The 21577-nt window shown below is 33.2% G+C and overlaps 3 protein-coding genes and 1 pseudogene across 3 annotated transcripts in view; 2 read left to right on the forward strand and 2 right to left on the reverse strand.

Annotated features, from left to right (window-relative positions):
- The window catches only part of LOC148766408 (serine/threonine-protein phosphatase 7 long form homolog), a 9588-nt gene extending 5570 nt beyond the window's left edge, over positions 1 to 4018 (reverse strand). Inside the window, exons 1-3 of the mRNA XM_088827277.1 lie at positions 3722 to 4018; positions 3575 to 3641; positions 3391 to 3459 (exon numbers count right to left, since the gene is read on the reverse strand). The gene's annotated coding sequence lies outside the window, so the exon portion shown is untranslated. The remainder of the gene's footprint in view (positions 1 to 3390; positions 3460 to 3574; positions 3642 to 3721) is intronic.
- On the reverse strand, positions 280 to 1368 carry LOC148766409 (uncharacterized). The gene has a single exon (XM_088827279.1). The coding sequence runs from the start codon at positions 1366 to 1368 to the stop codon at positions 280 to 282; it is 1089 nt and encodes a 362-aa protein (XP_088683405.1).
- A 9700-nt stretch (positions 4019 to 13718) lies between the features above and the next one.
- Positions 13719 to 15450, forward strand: LOC105965720 (uncharacterized; annotated as a pseudogene).
- A 1606-nt stretch (positions 15451 to 17056) lies between these two features.
- LOC105965802 (thiol-disulfide oxidoreductase LTO1) lies at positions 17057 to 21081 on the forward strand. The gene is made up of 7 exons (XM_012990357.2): positions 17057 to 17434; positions 17549 to 17873; positions 18664 to 18920; positions 19022 to 19134; positions 20018 to 20165; positions 20380 to 20517; positions 20663 to 21081. The coding sequence occupies exons 1-7, from the start codon at positions 17309 to 17311 to the stop codon at positions 20741 to 20743; spliced, it is 1188 nt and encodes a 395-aa protein (XP_012845811.1). The 5' UTR covers positions 17057 to 17308; the 3' UTR covers positions 20744 to 21081.
- The last annotated feature ends 496 nt before the right edge of the window (positions 21082 to 21577 follow it).

Below are 21577 nucleotides of genomic sequence, written 5' to 3' on the forward strand. Positions count from 1 at the left end.
ATCTTCGAGTTTTGGTCTTCGTTTGTCCGAGATTCGGCTTTATTTGTATATATTATTGCGTTGCTTGTTTTATTTCTATTTCAGGGTTTTATTAGGTATTTTTGCCGAGTTGATGCCATTTGAAAGTGAAAGCGAAACTGAATTTTCAAGTCAAACATTACATAACAAACATTACATAACATAACATAACATAACATAACATAACAAACACAACATAACCTAACATAACATAACATAACATACATAACCTAACATAACATAAGATAACACATAAAATAACTAGTGTGATTCTTGTGTTGCCCGAGATTTTCTTCTAGCACGCGCTTGTGGTCGGTCCATTTCGTTACGAATACGAGAACTTTCTGGCCTACCCCGGCGTGTAGCTTTCCGTAGGGTAACATCGTGAAATAGCTCAAAATCTGCATCCTCCCAGCACATTTCAGGCAGCAAAGGGTGAAACACGCCACTATATGTGTTCTTATGGTTTCTAACACTGTAGTACTCGGCAACCAAAGTTTCGGCATCCAAACGGAAATCAAGACATACATGTTGCACATGAGAGCAAGGAATCTCAAACAAGGTCCACTTATTACACGAGCATTCTTTGGCCCTAAGATCGACACAATGTGTTTTTCCTCCACCTCCTTGAGGTTTTGCCCTGGTGAATACCTCACCAGCGTAGTTGCGAGTGTTGAACCTTCTCATGTAATGGGTCGTCGAATGTTCCTCCCATAATTTGAACTTCTTCAATGGAAATTCGGCCCATCGTTGTCCCGATTGCTCCCAATTATTACCTTTCGCTACTCGATTAATAAAGTGCTTAACCACTCGATGAAATGTAAAATCCACAATAGCTGTGACAGGCAGTTTACGAGCACCTTTCAAAGCACCATTGATGGACTCGGACAAGTTGGTCGTCAACTGACCGCGTCGAGACCCTCCATCATGTGCTAAAGTCCACTTTTCTCGATCCATGTTCATCAAGTATCTGTGTGCATTGGGATTTTCCTCCCCAATCTTGTCCAAATACCGGTTCAGCTTCCAAACCTGAGATTGTTTTCCAGCAGCGTAACAAAAATCTTTCACCACAATGCTCTTAAACTTGGCGTTGACATTTGAACAAACATGCCTCAAACAAAATCGATGGGTGATGCGAGGGGGCCTAAACTCGGGCATTGAATCGATGGCACTTAAAATACCGGTTCCTCGATCTGAAATTATACAAATACCATCTGATATGCCCGAAAGTAAATGTTTGTCAATGCATTTGAAAAACCACTTCCATGCACTTGCGGTTTCTTCATCAACAATTGCATACGCAAGTGGTAAAACTTGTTGATTCCCATCCAAACACACAACAAGCAACATCTTATGTTTGTACTTAGTGTACAAATGAGTTCCATCGACGCTGATCACCCGACGACAGTATTTGAAACCATCAATACACGGCTTGAAGGCCCAGAAGACGTATTTGATTATGAATTTCGATGGATGATTTGTCGCGTGATGTTCCTACTCAACAGCTGTGCCTGGATTCCTTTGTTGCAGTGCTTTCATAAATTTTGGCAACTTCTGGACCGAACTCTCCTATGTTCCATATACATTTTCTCTGCATCGCTTCAAAGTGTACCATGCCTTCATGTAGGATATCTCATATCCTATTTGCGCGGTCACAATCTCTCTTGCCTTTGAAATCTCACAAACTGGATTTTCACGAACACTTTTCAATAGAATTGCGGCGCAATAATTGATGTTCAAGTTGCCATGATTATTTGTCATCCCTTGCATACCGCAACTATGATCGCCATCGTAGATCCCAATTCTAAATTGTCCTCTATCCCCAATTCTTGATGCCCTTAGCCTCCATCTGCAAGGTCTTGCTTCAGTGTCGTGTTTGCAGATAACCTTCCAAGTTCTTTTTGTACTTTCGATAACTTTAAACTCTCTTCTGGCAAATCGAATGGAGTGGTCTCTAACGGCTGAAATGACCCTTGCTTTACTATCAAAAATCATCCCCTTTTCGAGAGTACCTTTGCTGCTATCATAAAATTTTGACCACATACCCGACGGAACATCAATGGAATCGGCTGGGATTTCAGGAAATGACAGAGAGTAGAACGAAGGTGGATCATAAAACTGAGTAGGAGTTTCTGCAAATGATGGATTGCTGACATGAACATGGGAAGTTGATGGAATTTCTGGCTGCGATATTGTTTGTACAACGTCATCAACGGCTTCGATATTCTCATCATTGTTCTCTTCACCACTATCATCATCGTCTCCATGGTCGGAGGGTTCAGAGTCGCTTCGAACATTTGGCCCATGTGCGTCTCCGAAAGGATCATCGTCATCATTATTATCACAATGGCGAGTTTCATTAGGAAGATCAAAATTTTCATGAGCATTTCTCATGCCACTTGATTCCCCAATATGTACCCCAAGATTTTGATAAGAATGCCTTGATGGCCCCGCTTCAAAGCCCATATTAGAAAACCCTTGTGTAACCGCAACTAACTCAGGACTTGTTTGCATAAATGAATTGTACGCATCATTCAAATCAAAATGTTGTGAAGGTCTCGAAGGGGAGTAGAGAGGTTCTGATGTATTGAATTGTGAAGGTCTCGAAGGGGAATATAGAGGTTCTGATGTATTGAATTGTGAAGGTCTCGAAGGGGAGTAGAGAGGCTCTGATGTAGTGAATTGTGAAGGCATCAAAGGATTCTATAGAGGCTGAGACTCAACATAAACATCTATGGAATCGTTTCCTTCATCCGGGTGCAAATAGATTTCTAAATCATCATCACTTGTTATCTCAGAAACTATCTCGCTCCACTGATTTTGATACCATCGTGATATTTTGCCCGACACCGATAACACAAATTCATTTCTATCTATTCGGCAACGTGAGTATATTTTCGCCAAGAAGTCTGAGAAAGATATATCGCGTTTCACTCGTACGACTGTATGATGAGATTGATCATAATTCACTGACAATCCCTCATGAACAATATGGCCTCCTATATACACGAAAACTTTGACAGTATTCCTACCCGGAGTCGCCATTGAAACCCTATATTTTGATATTTTGAGATTATTATTTTTTTTCAAATATTTAATATTTTCTAATTTTTTTACAGCTACAAACACTTATGTTATATTATAAATCAGTTAAAACAAACAATTAATATTTAAAAAATTCTAATTCTTTTTATAATTTGATAGTTCCAAAACTATTAATTTGTATATTATAAATCCTAAACACATTGTGTAACTCGTAATTTTTCGACATATTCATATAACACTAACCAGTTAAAAACAAACAATTTGTATAAATTAGCAAACTTATCATTCAAGTAAGACTTAAATTAACCAATAAAATATTTAATTTACCTCAAAGATAATTGTAGATTTGCTAGCACCCACAATCACTACTCAATCCACCACAAGTTGAACTTCCACCTATTTATAATAATAAAAAGACCATCAAAATAAAAATTTCAGCAATTATTTAAAAATGGGGGGAAAAAAATAGCTCCAAGTTGTACTACATTTATACAATATAACAAATAATTACCTTCAAAATATTATTATTTGCTAGCTACAAAAATCCCTTCTCAAAACACCACAAATTAAGCTTCCACCTAGTTATAACAATAAAAAACAAAATTAAAATTTCAGCAATTAAAAATAATAATATTTGTCCAATATAAAAAATAAATACCTCCAAATAATTATTATTTGCTAGCAGCGTAAATCCCTTCTCAATCCACAACAAATTACATTTCACCTAATTATAACAATCAAAACACACCAAAATTTAAATTTCAGACATTATTTAAAAAAAAAGGATAAAAATATGTTAAATTATTAAAACATAGGATCAAAAGTGAAACTGATGTAAACTTGAGGGGCTAAAGTGTAATTTTACAATTTTCATAAATTGAAAAGTAAAAAAATAAGAATTTTGAAGTCATTGATTTTGAATTTTGACCAAACATCCATAAATTCGAACGGTTGGAAATCATGAATTTGAAATCTAAATTCTAATTATGGTAAAAAAGACGATTTATGGTCAAAATTAATGGCACTAAGTAATTAATGGTAAAAAAGACGATTTATGGTCTTGTTGAGGTAATACCTATTCTAATGTCATGACTAATTCTACCAATTTATCCACTAACACACTAATAATTAATTAATTTATCTTACTAATTATTCTACTCGTATCATATTTAAACCATTACAAAAAATTTAAATTTCAGAAATTATTTAAACACAATCAAACATTCCTTCTTAAATCCACCATAAGTTAAAGTTTAACCTAAAAATAACAACGAAAAACAACAATAAAAATTTGAATTTCATAATAAATTATATATATTTTAACGATACAAGAAATAATTTATCTCCAAATTAATTGATAATTTATTAGATCAAAATTTCATTAATCCACTATTAATAAAAATTTAACAAAATTATATTAATAGTTAAAATTCTATTTAACTATAATAATAATTGAAAGAGTGAAAAAAATTACCTCAATAAGTACCTGCTGAAATTAATTAAATTACTTACATTAGTTAAAATATAAATTAAACAATAATAAATAATAATTAACAAATAAAAAAGGGAGAGGAAGAAAACTTACGGTGTTGGTGTTGGGAAGAAGGGAGCAAGGCAGCAAAATGTGGAATGATTTGTTTAAGGGATAGGATAATATATATATATATATATATATATATATATATATATATATATATATATATATATATATATATATATATATATATATATATATATATATATATATATATATATATATATATATATATATATATATATATATATATTTTATCGGCCGAAATCAGGACCGTTAGATCGAGAAGAATCGAACGGCCGCTAAAACGCGTAGTTTGAAATGACGCGTTTGACCATCTGACAGGTCAAAGCGCGTCATTCAAAATGACGCGTTTTAGTGACCGTCAGATCTTGCGATCTATCCCTGGCCGTCAGATTAGGAGGACAAGATAGGAGATCTGGCCGTCAATCTCAGCTCAATCCAACGGCTGTTAAAGCGCGTCATTCAAAATGACGCGTTTTTAGCGACCGTCAGATCTTGCGATCTATCATGACCGTCAGATTAGGAGGACAAGATAGGAGATCTGGCCGTCAATCTCAGCTCAATCCAACGGCTGTTAAAGCGCGTCGTTTTGAACGACGCTTTATTGTATTTTTGTAAATAATTACAAAATGACCCCAATTCTCAAAAAAAAAAATCTGAAATATTCTAAAAAAAAAAATGGCCCAATACAAATTCAGCGTTTGCAGAATATCTTTTAATAAAAAAAGGGAAGTAAGAGAAATTAACACCTATAAATGGGGTCTAATTGATAGTATAAGAAAGCGTGAAGTCAATTACTTAAGTTTGAAAATTGTGTTGTCAATATTTTTTAGATCGGATCTTCTAGGCATAATATACAACTTTAGTTTGCTTGTAAGCTATTGAGAGTGGAGGGTGGTTACGCAGATTCTTTGGTCATGAAAAAATGATCATTAGCTTAAAGTTCCTAAAAAAATATTTTGTAGCGGGGTGGTAATTTACCCTTTAGACACTAAAGAGTTATAGAGCTTAGAGCAAGTCCAACGCAAACACTAAATGAAGCATTAAATGAAATAACTGCCAATTTGATGCCTTGAGTATGAATTTATCTTCTCCAACGCAATAATTATACCCATACATTTTTTTCATTGTTCCGGTGCCGGGGTGTAAAAATACACCCCCTCCACTTCAAATAACAAATTATAAACACCACCCAACCACCACCAACGGTCATATTTTCAGAAGGAAAAAAGGTCCAACAGTCATATTTTCAGGAAGAAAGAAAGAGGTAAAATCTTTATAATTTGAACCTACCTTTGAATCATCTTCATCATAACAAATCACTATTCTGCATTTCTGCTTTCCCCATTTTTGTTCTTCGATAATGATAGTTATATTGATACTAATACCAATACTAATACTAATATTAATACTAATACTTATATTAAGGGGTATTTGCACTCGGCTCCCCTGTGAAATGTCTAATTGTCAAAAAAACCCCTCTGATAAAAAAATTAGCAAATACCCCCTATGGAAGTCAATGACAATAAGGACCCTACGAGCGAATCGTGGGATACACTCGCGGTTCATGCAGCTGGGCGTGCGTTTAAGGATATTTTAGGACAGGAAAAGACATAAAAACCCTTCAAAAAAATCAAAAAAATCAAGCCCCTCTTGTCCTGACTCCTGCACCACCACATCCTTCTTCTTCTCTAAAAAAATATATTAAATTATGTATTTCTTTACTTTGTAATAATTTTTAAATATCTATACTTAATTTCATTTCTAAAATTTTTAATAACATTTCAATTTAAAAATTTTACTAAATTTTAAATAGTATTTCAATTTCTAAACAATCAAAATAAAAAAGACACAATATTAAAAATAAGAAAAAATCAGAAAAAAAGAAACAAACAAAGAGAATTCTGCAAAAAAATGGCCGCTGCCATCTCCGACAACACCACCACCATTTTCCCACTTTGAAATTGAATCCCGAAAGACAACAAATAAAAAATTTCAATCTCTTTCTTTAACCAGATCCAGAAAAAAGAAGAAAAAAGAAAAAAAGGGAAAGAATTGAGCTTATGCAAAACCCAGCAACACCCCAAAAAAAAAAAGAATTCCACAAAAATCCGTCGAATGTAGGGCTTTACTGGGTTCGAATTCGCACCACCGCCGCCGTCGAGGAGGAGCTTCCAAATCAGCGTGAAGAAGATTAGTTGCTCCGAAGTCCTTACTGATTTCAATCCCCCAAATCTCCAGAAGCTACTCCGGTTGTCTGGCCACTTGTGCTCGAGTGTGTATTTCGAGCGGCGGCGGTCACGGCGGCGCTTGGAGAGCAAAAAGGCGGAGCAGCCATGGTGGAGGATGTGTTGCGGTGGGTGGGAGGCGAAAATGGTGGACGTAAACAAACAACAAAAATAAATATACATGGACGGAGGCGGCGGATCTATTAATCGGCGGCGGAGAGATCTCCAGTGAGGTAGGGTCGTCGATGGAGTCTCCAGTGATGTTGGGTCGCCGCTCGGAGTAGCCTGTGATGATTGGCCGGCGATGGAAGGGGGAGTGCGCTGCAATAGGGGCCTCTCTTTCAATATCCCAACCCCCTTTTCTTCTTCTTCTCTTCTTCCTTCATTTCAGCCATTTTTTGCTCTCAAGACTCTTTTTTTCTTTTTAATTGTTTTTTTTTTCTCCTGGCTTTAGTAGTGTAACAGTGCTGCAGAAAAAAGGGCTTTCACTGTAATACCTTGGAAAAAAATGATTTGGGTAATGGGGTCTTTTTTGCTTTATTTTTTATTAAGGACAATTCTGTCATTTCACGTAAGTCAACGAGCCAGTGCACACAAAGGGGCGGTGGGCTGACTAAAACACAACATAGGGGTTATATGCTAATTTTTTTTTCCGGGGGGGTTTTTTGCTTCCGAGAAATAACACAGGGGGGTATATGCAATTAACTCCTTATATTAATACAAAGAATAAGACTAATAGTGATACTAATACTAATAATAGTACTGATACTTATAGTGATACTAATAGTGATATTGATAGTAATATTAATACTAATAGTAATACTAATATTAATACTAAAACTAATAGTGATACTAATAACAATAATAATTCTGATACTGATAGTAATACTTGTACTCATACTGATACTCATAGTCAGTGTTCTAAAAATCGGCCGAGGCGGCCGATTAATCGGTCTCCGAGGCGGAGGCGGTCCAAAACCTTTACGATTTTAGTGTAAAGGTTTGAAAAATCGGTTTTTTGCCTGTGAGGTGGTTTTAGGCGGTCTGAGGCGGTCAAACCTTTAAGGCGGGTCAAACTCGGTGGCAAAAATCGGTTAAAAATCGGTTTTTCTTTTTTTGTTTTTCTTTTTATAATTCAAAATAAAAGTTGGATTTTAATAAAAGAAAATATGAGTTTATGCCTTATTTTGTTTATGTTAATTGTTATTGTTAAAGAACTAATGATGTATGCCACGAATGTTCTAGAATAAATGTAAATTCAAAAAAAATGCTTTTTTTTTAATTTATATTTTATAAGGATATTTATGTATTATGATCTTATGATTATTAAACTTTTATTATGTTATTAGGATATATACATGATGGAGATATAACTATGTTTAAATATCTTTTTATATATGTTTGGAGTATGTATAAATAATATTTAGAAATATATTATATTAAATTTTAAAAACCGATTTATTTCCGATTTATCACCGATTAATCACCGCCGCACCGATTAATCGTGAGTCGGTGCCTGAGCGACTCGGACCCGATTACCGATTTTTACAACCTTGCTCATAGTACTATTATATTAATACAGATATTAATATTGATACTGATATTGACAATAATACTGATACTCATAGCAATATTAATATTAATATTGATACTAATACTAATATTATAATACTAATATGTTAATATTATTAATGTTAATGCTAATGTACATATTCTAATGCTAATACTAATTTTAATGTTAATGTTAATCTGAATATGCTTATGCTGATTATAATTGCAATAGTAATATTATCCAAATCCTTATCCTATTCCTAACCTTATTCAGAACACTAATCATGATTCTAATCCTAATCATAATTCTAACCCTAAACCTATTTCTAACATTAATTATAATCCTAATAATTTTTCTACTAATCATATTAATGCTATGCTAATGTTAATTTTAATTATAATTATATTCAATCTCGCAAGTTTTATATCAAATTTCTTATGTGTGGTACCTGAAACATTAAGAAACACATATCAAACATACATTAAATTATTTAAAATAATTAAGGGTATAAGAAAACATTAAGACGTAAAAATAACGATAATCGTTGTTAATAGGATAAATTAAGAAAGTCCTCATGAACTTAGGCTAAATTACGGAAATCACCTTCACTTATTGGTAATTACCAAAATCCCCCTGATGTTTGTTTATGTCTTACACGATCCCCTTATGGTATGATTTTTTACGGAATCTTTTTTATTCCATGTAATATCACAAAAATTGTGGACTCTACCCTTGCAGCATGACATTTCTTTTATCTTAGTTTTTAAATACAAAAATTACCCTTATGGGAGGTAATAGTAATACTAAAAAGTTGTGAATATGTTATTTAAGAAGAATAAATATTTCATGCAAAGTCCTTCTCGGGGCATTTTTTGTCTTTAAAAAGTACCATAAACAATGCATGGTAGAATCTGCATTTTTCGGGGAATATTCCACGTAATAAAAAAATTTCCGTGAAAAATCATACCGTAAGGGGGTCGATGTAAGACGAAAACAAACATCAGGAAAATTTTGGTAATTATGAATATAATATTAAATTAGTAAAAAATATAAACATATTCTTTGGTCATGTTCATGTAAAATATATAATATCAAATGATTTATTCTGCAATATTTTTTTATATAAATCCAAGTTTATGAATTATTATACAAAATTTTAGTAACACCATCAATCATACAATTATAATAGTGAAGATTCTAAATTGAATTTATATAAATTTAAATTAAATTAATTACTATTAAAATTAAATTAAAAAAATAAAACTATTTAGAGTTTCCAAAAAAGTTGATATATTTAGAGCATTTTATAAAGAGGTCTTTACAAATAAGCCCATCAATGGGTACTTTATTTATAAAGAGATCAAGACAAAAAACTCATTTACCAATAAGTCCACACATGGTCCAGATTTTTGTAAAGGACTAAAATAACCCCTCATACTTTAATATGCTTCAATTATATCCTTAACTTTATTTAACCTCAATTTGACCCCAAATTTCACAAATTACTCAATTTTGACCCAAAACTTTTTTATTCAAAAATTTATTTTTTTTCAAAAACTTTTTTTTTCCCGCCGGATTCCGGCGTTGACTTTTCAAACTTTTTTTTCCTTCCGGATTTTTTCGCCGGTTTCCAGCGTTGATCGGCGTTGACTTTTTCGACTTTTTTTTTTTGTTCTTTTCTTTCTTTTTTTAACCTTTTTTTCGTTTAAACAGCAATATTGTTGTGATTGACAGTAATATTAACTAAATTACTGTTAAACACAGTAAAATTAAGGGATAATTAGTGAAAACCCCCCAATTCATTTACTTATATTAAGGTGGATATAACCTCCTTTTCATTATTAGTGAAAACCCCCCACTTTATATTAAATAATTTGTTTTTTAATTAATATTGTTTTTGACATTACTAATATACCTAATTTGCCCTATTATATCTAAAATAACCAAACCTATTTCACGCTCTCTCTATTTTCTTATTCTTCTCTCTCTTTTCTCTCTACATATCGGCGCCTCCAACTCTCTTCCATCTGTGTTCTGCCACCGCCTCCAACCCTCTTCCATCTTTGCGCCGCCATCGTTACTCTCTTCTTACAACGGCGTTCCTCCCTCCACCAACGCGAAAAGAAGACGATCTTCACCCCTGGGATTCTCTCGTCAAGGACGGCGTTAGGGTTTTCGCTAGGGAGAAAGACGAGATTATGCAGCGGCGCTAGGGTTGATATTGCGTCTGAGATTTCAATACAGACCACCGCCACATTGTTTCATTGTTGTTGTTCTTCTTCTTCGTCTCTGATTTTTTTTTTGGAACCCAATTCTCGAATCTTAATTTTCTTAATTGAAGTTTTTGGTTGAATTCTTATATAGAAGGCTAATTTTGTGTTCAATCAATAGTATAATGGATGTTTGTTTTTGTTGAAATTGTGTGGTGTTATTTACAGATTTATAGATATTTTCGTACATCAATATAGTTGTTTTCGTACAGCAATATAGTTGTTTTCGTACAGCAATATAGTTGTTTTCGTACAGCAATATAGTTGTTTTCGTGTAGCAATATAGTTGTTTTCGTACAGCAATATAGTTGTTTTTATTACCTTTTAGTTGAATGTAATAGTTGATTTAACAAATAGTTGATTTTGATAAATGAGAGTTGCTGGAGATATATAGTTGTTTTAATCATATTGTTTTAATAACAGTTGTTTTAATAATAGTTGTTTTATTGAAATATAGTTGTTTTAACTGAAGACAAAAAAATATAGTAAGAAAATATAATAAAAAAGTTAAAATTTTTTTTTTTTAAAATATATTTTTTTTAAAATAAGAAATAAATAAAAAAAACGAAAATTAAAATTAAAAGACAAAAAAATAAAAAAATAAAAGTGTATCAAAGTAGTGTATAATAGGTAGTAAATAAAGGAAGGGTAAATTTGAGAATAAAAAAAGGATGGGTCTCTCACTAATAAAGAAAAAAGAGCTAGATCTATCCTCATTAAAATAAAGCTAGAGGGGGTTCTCACTAATAGTCCCTAAAATTAAACTAAACTACTGTTTAACACACTAATATTGATATATTAATCTCTAGCACAATAATATTAACACAACAAAACTCATTATTATTGTGTAATAGAGTAATATTACTATGTTGACCGTTCAACAAATGTAAACATAATAAAAAATCAAAAGAAATAATATTACTGTGAGTGACAGTAATATTACTATAACAACATAATATTACCGTCAACCACAGTAATATTACAATAATAGACAGTAATATTATTACGTTACTCCATGAATAACACAAACAAAAAAAAAATCCATACAAAATAATAATATTGATGTGGTTGACAGCAATATTACAATAACAACAGTAATATTACCGTCAACCACAGTAATATTATTGTGTTTACAGTAATATTACAATAATAGACAGTAATATTATTACGTTACTCCGTGAATAACTTAAACAAGACAAAAAACCCAAAAAAATAATAATATTGATGTTGTTGACAGTAATATTATTGTGTTTACAGTTATTTTACTGTCAACGACAGTAATATAATTACGTTGACTTGTCAACAAATCAAACAAAAAAAAACAAAAAAACAAAAAAATAAATAATAATATTACATTAATTTACTGTCAACGGCAGCACAATTACATAAATGTATTGTCAACGGCAGTATAATTACGTTAATTTACTGTCATTGACAATATAATTACGTTAATTTACTGTCCGTGACAGCACAATTACGGTCAACGTTTAGCGGCGGACGTAAAAAAAAAAAACAAACAAAAAAAAAAACTCAAAAAAACACTAAAAAAAATCAACGCCGGAGACCGCCGGAAACCGGCGAAAAAATCCGGAAGAAAAGAAAAGAAAAAAGCAAAAAAGAAAAAAAAAAGTCAACGGCGGAATCCGGCGGCAAAAAAAAAATTTGAAAAAAATAATGTTTGTGAAAAAAAAAAGTTTTGGGTCAAAATTGAATAATTTGTGAAATTTGGGGTCAAATTGAGATTAAATTAAGTTAATTGATGAAATTGGAGCATATTAAAGTATGCTCCAAAAAAAAGTCAAAATTGATTTTTTGTGGTCAAAATTGGATTTTTGTGGACAAAATTGATTAAATTGGGTTACAATTAAGAATTGGGTATAAATGGTTGAGGGTAATATTGGGATATACATGAGTGTTTCCTTTATTTATAATAAATATTAAAGGGATGAGCTTATTGGTGAAAGAGATATAGCCCCTAAAGCTGGAATAATAAACATGCTTGGTTGGGGACTTTATCACAAAAACCCCTTTTATAAATGGTATGATATAAATATATGATTAAATAATTATCTTTTTAATTTTGGAAAATGATGACATGTTTTTTGATGATTTATTTTCACCAATCAATTTGCCACATGTGATTAAATTGAATACATGTCACCGATTGAAATTGACAATTAATTATGCGTGGAATTCAAGTTTTATATATTATATTGACTGAGGTAGGGGTTATATGAAATAACCCAAAAATATTAGGGACAATTGGGTTTTTCGTCCTCTAAGTTGGCTGCTATAGGAATTTAGTCCTATAAGTTGCACAATTTCAATTGTAAGTGCAATAACTTTATCAAATTTGTACATTCAGTCCGATTTTTCAATTTGACTCTCAATTGCTGACATGGCATAAAATAATTTGCTTACTTGTCCACTAATTTGGGGATATTAGCTTTTTGGGAGAAAAATTAAACATGTGGCAAATAATAATTAAAAATATATAACATCAAAGCCACGCAATCTAAAATAGTGGGGGGAATTTTCATCTGTTCCCTCCAATCTAAATTAAATATTTATCCAAATTGAAATAATTCTTGAAACCCTAAAATCCTAATCTCCATTTCACGAGTTCTTCGATTCCCTCAAATCATCCACCTTAATGACACACGCATTTTTAAACTCTTTAGATACCAAGTTGAGTACTTGAGCTTTTTACAACTTTTGAGAAAGAAATGAAGATTCAAGGTTTGCTACAGGACTTCGACTTTGCCCAAACAAAGTCTGGTATGTTATGTCAAATTTTTGTTTTTTTGTTTTTTTATTCAAATCATCAGGGTGTAGGCTTGTAGGGTTCTTTATTTTTTAATTTAAATAGATATTTTTAATTGAATGGTTTTGTCTTCTCCTGGAAAACTTTGTTAGCAGTATATTCTGTTTGTATATAAAAAAAATCATTTTCTTATCACATTTTGTATTTTATTGTGAAGATGACGAAGAAGAAGAGACTAGTGAGGACTTCTCTGAAAGTTATGACTATGAGAGTTGTGACTATGAGATGGAGTCAAATTCAGATGATGATACAAGTTATTATAAAAATATAGATGATAATGTAGAATGGTCAGGAAAAAGAAATTGACGGGCCACTTGCAGTTGAAGATGTTTGTGAATTTGGGGAGGAGGATATTATGAAGAGTGATGATGATTTGGATAGTAACAAGGGTTCTGACAATGAGAAAGAAAGGCCTAACTTTCCTGTTTTTAATCCAATCGAGATATATAGACCAACCTTTGAGTTGGGCATGATTTTCAGTACCAGAACAGAGTTAAGGCAAGCTATACACTCTCATGCTATTATCACGAGAAGGAGCATAAATATTACAAAAAATGACAAGAGTAGATTACATGCCAAGTGTGTTGAGAAGGGGTGTGGATGGAAGCTTCATGCACTTAAGGTTACAAATGAGTGCACCTATCAGGTGAGAACTTATGGTCCTGATCACAGTTGTGGGATGAGTTTTCATGTAAAAAATTTGAAATCTAAATGGTTATCTAGTAAATACTTGGATAAGTTTAAATGTGATCCTAAGAGAAATCTGAAAGGCTTTAGAATTGAAGCAATGAAGGATGTTAAATGCCATATATCAAGTTATCAGGCTTATAATGCTAAAAGGAAAGCTATCGAAATGATTGAGGGAGTTCTAGATGAACAATATTCTTTGCTATGGGATTTTGTTGATGAAGTTAAAAGAACCAATCCGGGTAGCACTGTGATAGTTGGGACTGATCAATTAGCAGGTGAAAATAGGTTTGATAGGATATATGTGTTTGCATGCTTTGAGAATGGGGTTCTTAGCTGGCTGTAGACCTTTAATTGGGGTAGATGGTTGCCATTTAAAAGACAAACACGGGGGAGTGTTGTTAACTGCTGTAGGTGTTGATCCCAATAATAACATCTATCCCATTGCCTAAGCTTTAGTTGAAAAGGAGACGAGGGAAACTTGGGATTGGTTTTTAACCCTGTTAAAAATTGATTTACATATTGAAAAGGACTACGAATGGACCTTTATATCCGATAAACAAAAGGGATTAATTCAAGCATTTGAAGTGGTATTTCATAATTCTGATCATAGGTTTTGTGTTAGGCATATGCATTCAAATTTCGAAAATGCTGGTTTCAGAGGACAAGCCTTCAAGAGTATTTTGTGGAAGGCTGCACGAGCCACAACATTGAATGAGTTTAGCAGAAATATGGAAGAAATGAACGAGTTAGATGAAAATGCATTTCAGTGGCTGAATGATAATCCGCCTCAAAATTGGAGTAGGTCACACTTCAATACCTATCCTAGGTGTGACATGTTATTGAACAATGGCTGCGAGTCTTTCAACAGTAGTATTTTAGAGGCAAGGGAAAAGCCTATCGTGTCTATGCTTGAATGGATTATGGAATATTTAATGACAAAACTGCAAAAAAATAGGGATAGAGCAGAATAAAAGTGGAGCGGCGATCTATGTCCTAAAATAATAAAGAGAATTCACAATAACATTGAAAAACTAGGAGATTGTATTCCCATCAAAGCAGATGATTATCATTATCAAATATCTTGTTTTGACGGGAATCAATACAATGTTGACTTGAATGAATGGACATGTGGTTGTAGAAAGTGGGATTTGAGTGGCATCCCATGTAAACATGCAATCAGTGCGATCGTTAGTCAAGGCTAGAAAATCGAGAACTTCACACATAGTTGTTACAAAGTGGAGACTTATAAAGTTGTTTATGCTCCTGCCATTATCCCAATGAGTGGCAGAAATGAATGGAGAAAATTAGACTTTATTCCTCCACTACCTCCAAAATTTGTTAATCCTGGTGGCAGGCCTTGTGGAAGGCCAATAAGAGCAAGGAGGCGGGAATTGGATGAGCCTGAAAAGAAGAAGAGAAAAATATCAAGGGGCAAGCCAAAGGTGATTAAAAATGCATATCAGCTGAAACGGCAACAAAAAACTTTAAAATGCAGTCAATGTGGTGTTGAGGGACACAATAAAAGAGCTTGCAAAATGAGGGATGATAATTCGAAAGCAACACAAACTGAGGTGGCGAGCAGTGAGGTTGGTAATCAAACTCCAAAGTTTCAGGTATATTTTTTTATTCCTTCCAATTTTGTTATGATTAAGTTCATATATATTATGTTAATGTTATAATTTAATTTAAACATCAATTAGGCTGGAGAAAGAATATTTCAAGATAAACAATATCAAGATGGAAGTTCTACCGAAAGACTCATAAGCGCAAGTTTTCTCAACAAGTTCATCTCATTTACTTACATTGATTAATTTTATTTATATTTGAATTAAACTTAATATTTTTATTTATGTAGCAAGTGAGATTGAAACAGGGAAATGTTCCATACGTGCCACCAACTCAGAGGAACCATGCAGCCTTTACAACTTCAGATTCTAGAGTATATCCTCAAAATATGTTTGAACAGCTACAACAAAGTCAAATGCAAACACCAAGAATAAATATCAAGGCCTCTGCTCAATTTGTTGGTGGACAATTCATTCCCAGCATGGAAAATTGTATCACCAAAGTATGTTCAAAGTCAGTAGTCACTAAAGGTGGGAAAGAAATTGTACATTTGTCGAATCTTAATGATGGCCTCTCTCAAGAAAAATCTACAGCTGCAAATAAAAAGAAGGAAGGAAAGAAGCCTACGCAATGAAGTGAATTTAATTGTTTTTGTTGGAACTTTGATATCTAAATAGATGGATTTAATATTTTGTTATTATTTAAATTAGACATCGTTTATGATGAGATGTTTTTGATGCGTATGAAAAGTTATAATTATTCAGCTTCGTTTATTTCTAAAATTTTATGTATAATTTAATTTCATAATCTCTTTAGTTTTGATTAATTTATTGGTCTTCTTAACGTTAACATTATTTTTTTGGTGTTCTTAACATTAACAATAATTTATTTCGTTCATTGTTAGTTTCATTAACAATGTAAAATAAAAAAATTGATTCACTAATTTTCTAACTTTTCTGGTGAATTTAAGTTTTTTAATTATTATTTGTTTTGAATTGTAAAAGGAAAAAAATGTATGGCAAATATGTATGAGGAATCGAGTGAACAGATGAAAGTTCCCCCACCATTATGTGGCTTTTATGTTATATTTTAATTAATATTTTACACATCATATTTGCCACATGTTTATTTTTTCTCCAAGAAACTGATATCCCCAAATTAGTGGATAAGTAAGCAAATTATTTTATGCCATGTCAGCAATTGAGAGTCAAATTGAAAAATCGGACTGAATGTACAAATTTGATAAAGATATTGCACTTACAATTGAAATTGTGCAACTTATAGGACTAAATTCCTATAGCAACCAACCTAGAGGACGAAAAACCCAATTTTCCCAAAATATTAAGTGAAATTAACTATACTGTAGTCTAATAAATTAATAACTATATAGATCTTTTCAATTTCCAAAAAAGAATAAATTATTTAGTTATTAGAAAGTAAATAGCAACCAATCCCTCACCGGAATTCTCCACCAATCACAACCAGAGGGCAGCTTCCCATTTTCCACCGCCGTAGGAAAGACACACACTCACACAGTACGCCCAACCCCGTGAGCTGATGGCAGCGGCGGCGGCGGCGAGTAGCTTATTCAGCATATCGTCCTCTTCTCTCTCCTTTCGCCGAACTCCATTTCTATATTCACTCCCCACTCATCACTCTTTTCCTTCTCTTCCCAAAATCAAGGTGAGATTCCTAATCTCCTTCTCTCCACTTCTCCGTCTGTCTTTTTTTTTTTTTTTTTTTTCCTGTTGAATTCAATCCGATTTTTTATATGTCTGTATCTAATTGCGATGATAGAGAGGAGGTCGGGAACATAGGCATATTTTTGTTCAAGTGAATTCCGTGCCGGAGGAGGACCGCAGTAAACTGACTGCCGAATCCGATTCCGAAACTTCGCCGGAATCTTCTTCCTCTCCTTCTGCTGCTGCTATTACCGGCGGTGATGGTGGCAATGGTACGCGGTTTGCAGCGTATAAGTGGTGGTGTGTGGGTCTTGGAGGAATCGGATTGTTGGAGACGGCGTATTTGACATACCTTAAGCTCACCAATTCGGATGCCTTTTGCCCCATGGGAGGCGGCTCTTGCACCACCATCCTCACCAGTGCCTACTCATCCGTTTTCGGTACTTCCTTTCTTGTTTTGTTGACCTTATTTTTAGCCTAAATGAGAAAATGCTGAGTTGTTAAAAGTGATTCTTGTATTTAGAATTAGCTTTTTTTGGTTTAGAAGTGTGTTTTGATTTGGAAATTCTGTTATTCTTTGGATAGGGATATCTATCATCAACAGTTGCATATGTATTGTTTTCGCTTCATTATTGAGAGATAGGGGAATCGAAACAAATGATATTCCTTATACCTACTCCTGTCTGTTAGATAATCCTACGATTTTTCCGATGAATGAGGAAATATACAAAATTGTTTTCTAGCTGCTGAGTGAAAATGAAGGGTTTTCACCAATCGCTCATCCGAATTTGAGATGGTTCAAACTATCAGGAATCTGTTGTGATAGCCTGAGGTGATTGATGAGTAAACGATCTTTCTTTTGAACAAAGAGATTGTTATTGTTGCAAGTTTGATCCATCTTAAGAATGATTGGATTAATTTTGTATGTTCCATTAAAATGGCAGGAGGAGATTAAAAAAGGGAAACATGAACGATATATTTGTATTTCTTACATCAGAAGGTTTTTAATTCTGATCGAAAACATCTTTTGGTAATTAAAGGTTAAATTGTAATATGGTTTAAAATTGCTTCAGATTCGGTGGATAACAGTTTTTTGATCACGTACAGTCTTCAGTTACCTTATTGAATTTGATTTTCCACAAGGAATTATAGTTAGATGAGGAAGCTAAATTTTTTGACTTCCGGTTTAGGCATTTTTATTAAAAGGAAAGTAACATTTTCCGTTCTCAGGCATTCCTCTTCCATTGTTTGGCATGCTCGCATACGGGTTAGTCGCGACCCTTGGTCTGCAATCGGAAGCAAAGAGAAGTTCATCGGGAACTGGGAAAACTGATGGTGAAATTATATTAGTTGGAATAACTACCTCTATGGCAGTTGCTAGCGCGTATTTCTTGTACATTCTGAGAACCGAATTTGGTGGAGAATTGTGTTTATATTGTTTGGCATCGGTGGCATTGTCCTTCAGCTTGTTCTTCATCACTCTAAAGGTTTAGCCCTGTCAAGATGATTACACTTTTCTTTTCTTAGACCATTTGGTGCTGCTTAGTTCATATAGCATTGACAAGAATTGTATGGGCTCAATTTGCAGAGATTTGGGGCAAATGAACTTCGGGAATTCTTGGGATTGCAGCTATTCGTAGCTAGCTTTGTCGTTATTGCACTGACGACATCTTATAATGATGCCCGATCAGTCTCCTCAGGGTAAGAAACTGCTTTAGTGATACGAATACTGTTAGCTATATCGTCAGAAAATATATTGATGTGTCCTATAACTATTGATTGATTTTGACATGTCCATGAACGTTTCGGGTTAATGGTGTTTTATATTTGCAAATCAGGTTTTGTCATAAAACAGAAATTTTATTTGAATCTCATGTAATCCATGCAAAAGATTGAATTGAGGGTATTATAAACGATAGTCAAGAGCAACTTTTAAGATCTAATTTCATCTAAACTTGAACTAAAATGTGGGCTGTATATTTTTTCCTGTTCTAGAGTTTTTCTTTGTCACGTATTATGTAATTAATAAAATATGTCAAACGAATATGGTTATTGGGGTTGGGTTGATTTTAACTTTTCTTGATTATGATTTTAGAAGTTGGGCCGAGTTTAACTTTTTTCTTGATTTAGTGGATGACTTTATCGAAACATTCACGTACACTTGGTCTTTGATTGGTGCTTTCATGATGTGATATGTCCGTTTACAATGTTGGTTTTCCTGAGGGAATAGTATCGAGCTAATGGAAATTCAGGGGAGGCCTAGCAAGTAGAACTTTTTACCCCGTTTCTGATTTAAAAAAAATAAATATAGCAAACTATGGTTTGTATTATAGTTAACTGTGAAAACTTTAGTACAGTGCTGAATGAACTAGTATATTCATCAAGTACTTAAACCTCACCCTCAAGCGTGCTCTCGCAGCTCAATTGGTGGTGCTTTTATTTGATTTACTTACCCCATTTGATTTGTTAAGATTCCCTTTTCTGAAATTTTAATGATAAGACTTGTAGGAGTAACTTAAGGGATCTTTTATTATCTTATGACCTTCTGTAATAAAATTATTTACCATACATATACGTGCAACAGCATGACTGAGACTGAAATACCATATTTTGAAACGGAGATCACAAAGGAGTCGAATCCTTTGGCCGTTTCTCTTGCGAAACATCTACATTCAATCGGAGCAAAATTATATGGGGCTTTTTGGTGTTCACATTGTCTGGATCAGAAAGAGGTATTTTTCATTCTGCTTGACTTCCGACCAATTCTTATTGCTGCCAACTAGGAGAAATACATCATTTTCTTTTTAAAAGTCGGGTGTGAAAACCCGCTATGCTTCGTTTGTGGATTTGATGAATTCTCAGTTTCTAAAAAGTTACTGGAACACCAACATGATGGAAATTTATAGTTTTGGTTTTATTTATTTTAAAAATAATCAATCTTGACAGATTTTTGGGAGGGAAGCAGCGAAAATGTTGGATTATGTGGAGTGCTTCCCTGACGGAGTAAGCAAAGATATTAAAATGGCTCAAATCTGTTCAGATGCTAAACTTGAAGGTTTTCCGACATGGGAAATAAACGGCCAGGTGTGTTATTTAGCTAATTAATTGAAATCTTGAATTGATATCCGATTTAACTTTCTTGCAAACTAGCCTGACTTTCTATGTGGCTTTTGTTTTCCTCCAACTAACATGTTTTTGCTTAATAAATTGCTCTTTTTTTGAATTGCAGGTTTTGAGTGGAGAGAAGCAGTTATCAGAGCTTGCTACATTATCGGGTTTCAAACTTGACGAGTCAAGTCCATCAAACTAACTAAGATGTCATTTTCACCATCTTTTTCTTGCGGTTTTGTTTGCAAGACGAGATTTTCTCGTTTCAATATTCCTTAGCATCTAGCATAGTACCTAATATCTCAATAGCTAGCCATATATAAAGTACACGTCTAGCGTTACTATTACCTTCTGTAAATGTTTCTATGGAAACAGATCTCCTGTACTGCCTGATATCTTCCGGTTCTTGCGTAGAGTTAAGAAACGGAACTAAGTTGTTTCAGGTAATTTTATGGATGGTTGTTAAATGAATCATCTTGATAGTATTTGTAAAGTGACAACATCAATCATGTGCCAAATATATATAACTTACTGGTGAAATAGCATCTTGGTTGTTAATTTTTCTTTTTAATTCCAATATTTCTTATAATTTGGGTTATATGTCTTCATATTGCAATAGTTAAATGCCTAAATCCAGTTAGCACTGTTTGAATGGCCCTAGCCTAGGCATGACAAGGTATTGGATTCCTTAAGACCCTGTTTGGCTAAGCTTATAAGTTCCTAAAAACATCTTATAAGATGTTTAAGAGCTTATAAATTGTTAAAAGATGTTTGGTAAAAAAAATACAAAAGATCTTGTTTTTTTAAAAACTAAGCTGTTACTAAGCTTGTAAGATATTTTTAAGAAAGTACCTCCACCCCACATTTTCTTCTTTAAAACGCTCAAAATCAATTTGTGTCTCTTGGGATTAAACATTATACCAAATGAGTCAATTAAAATTAAGGGTAAATTACAAACACCCCCTGACATATGGTCAATTTACAAAAAAATCTCTCTTGTTTGGATAATTATATCTACCCCCTCAACTATGATTTT

The sequence above is a fragment of the Erythranthe guttata genome, chromosome 12, assembly GCF_056151865.1.
Source record: "Erythranthe guttata isolate IM_541 chromosome 12, IM_541, whole genome shotgun sequence".
Lineage (NCBI taxonomy): Eukaryota > Viridiplantae > Streptophyta > Magnoliopsida > Lamiales > Phrymaceae > Erythranthe > Erythranthe guttata.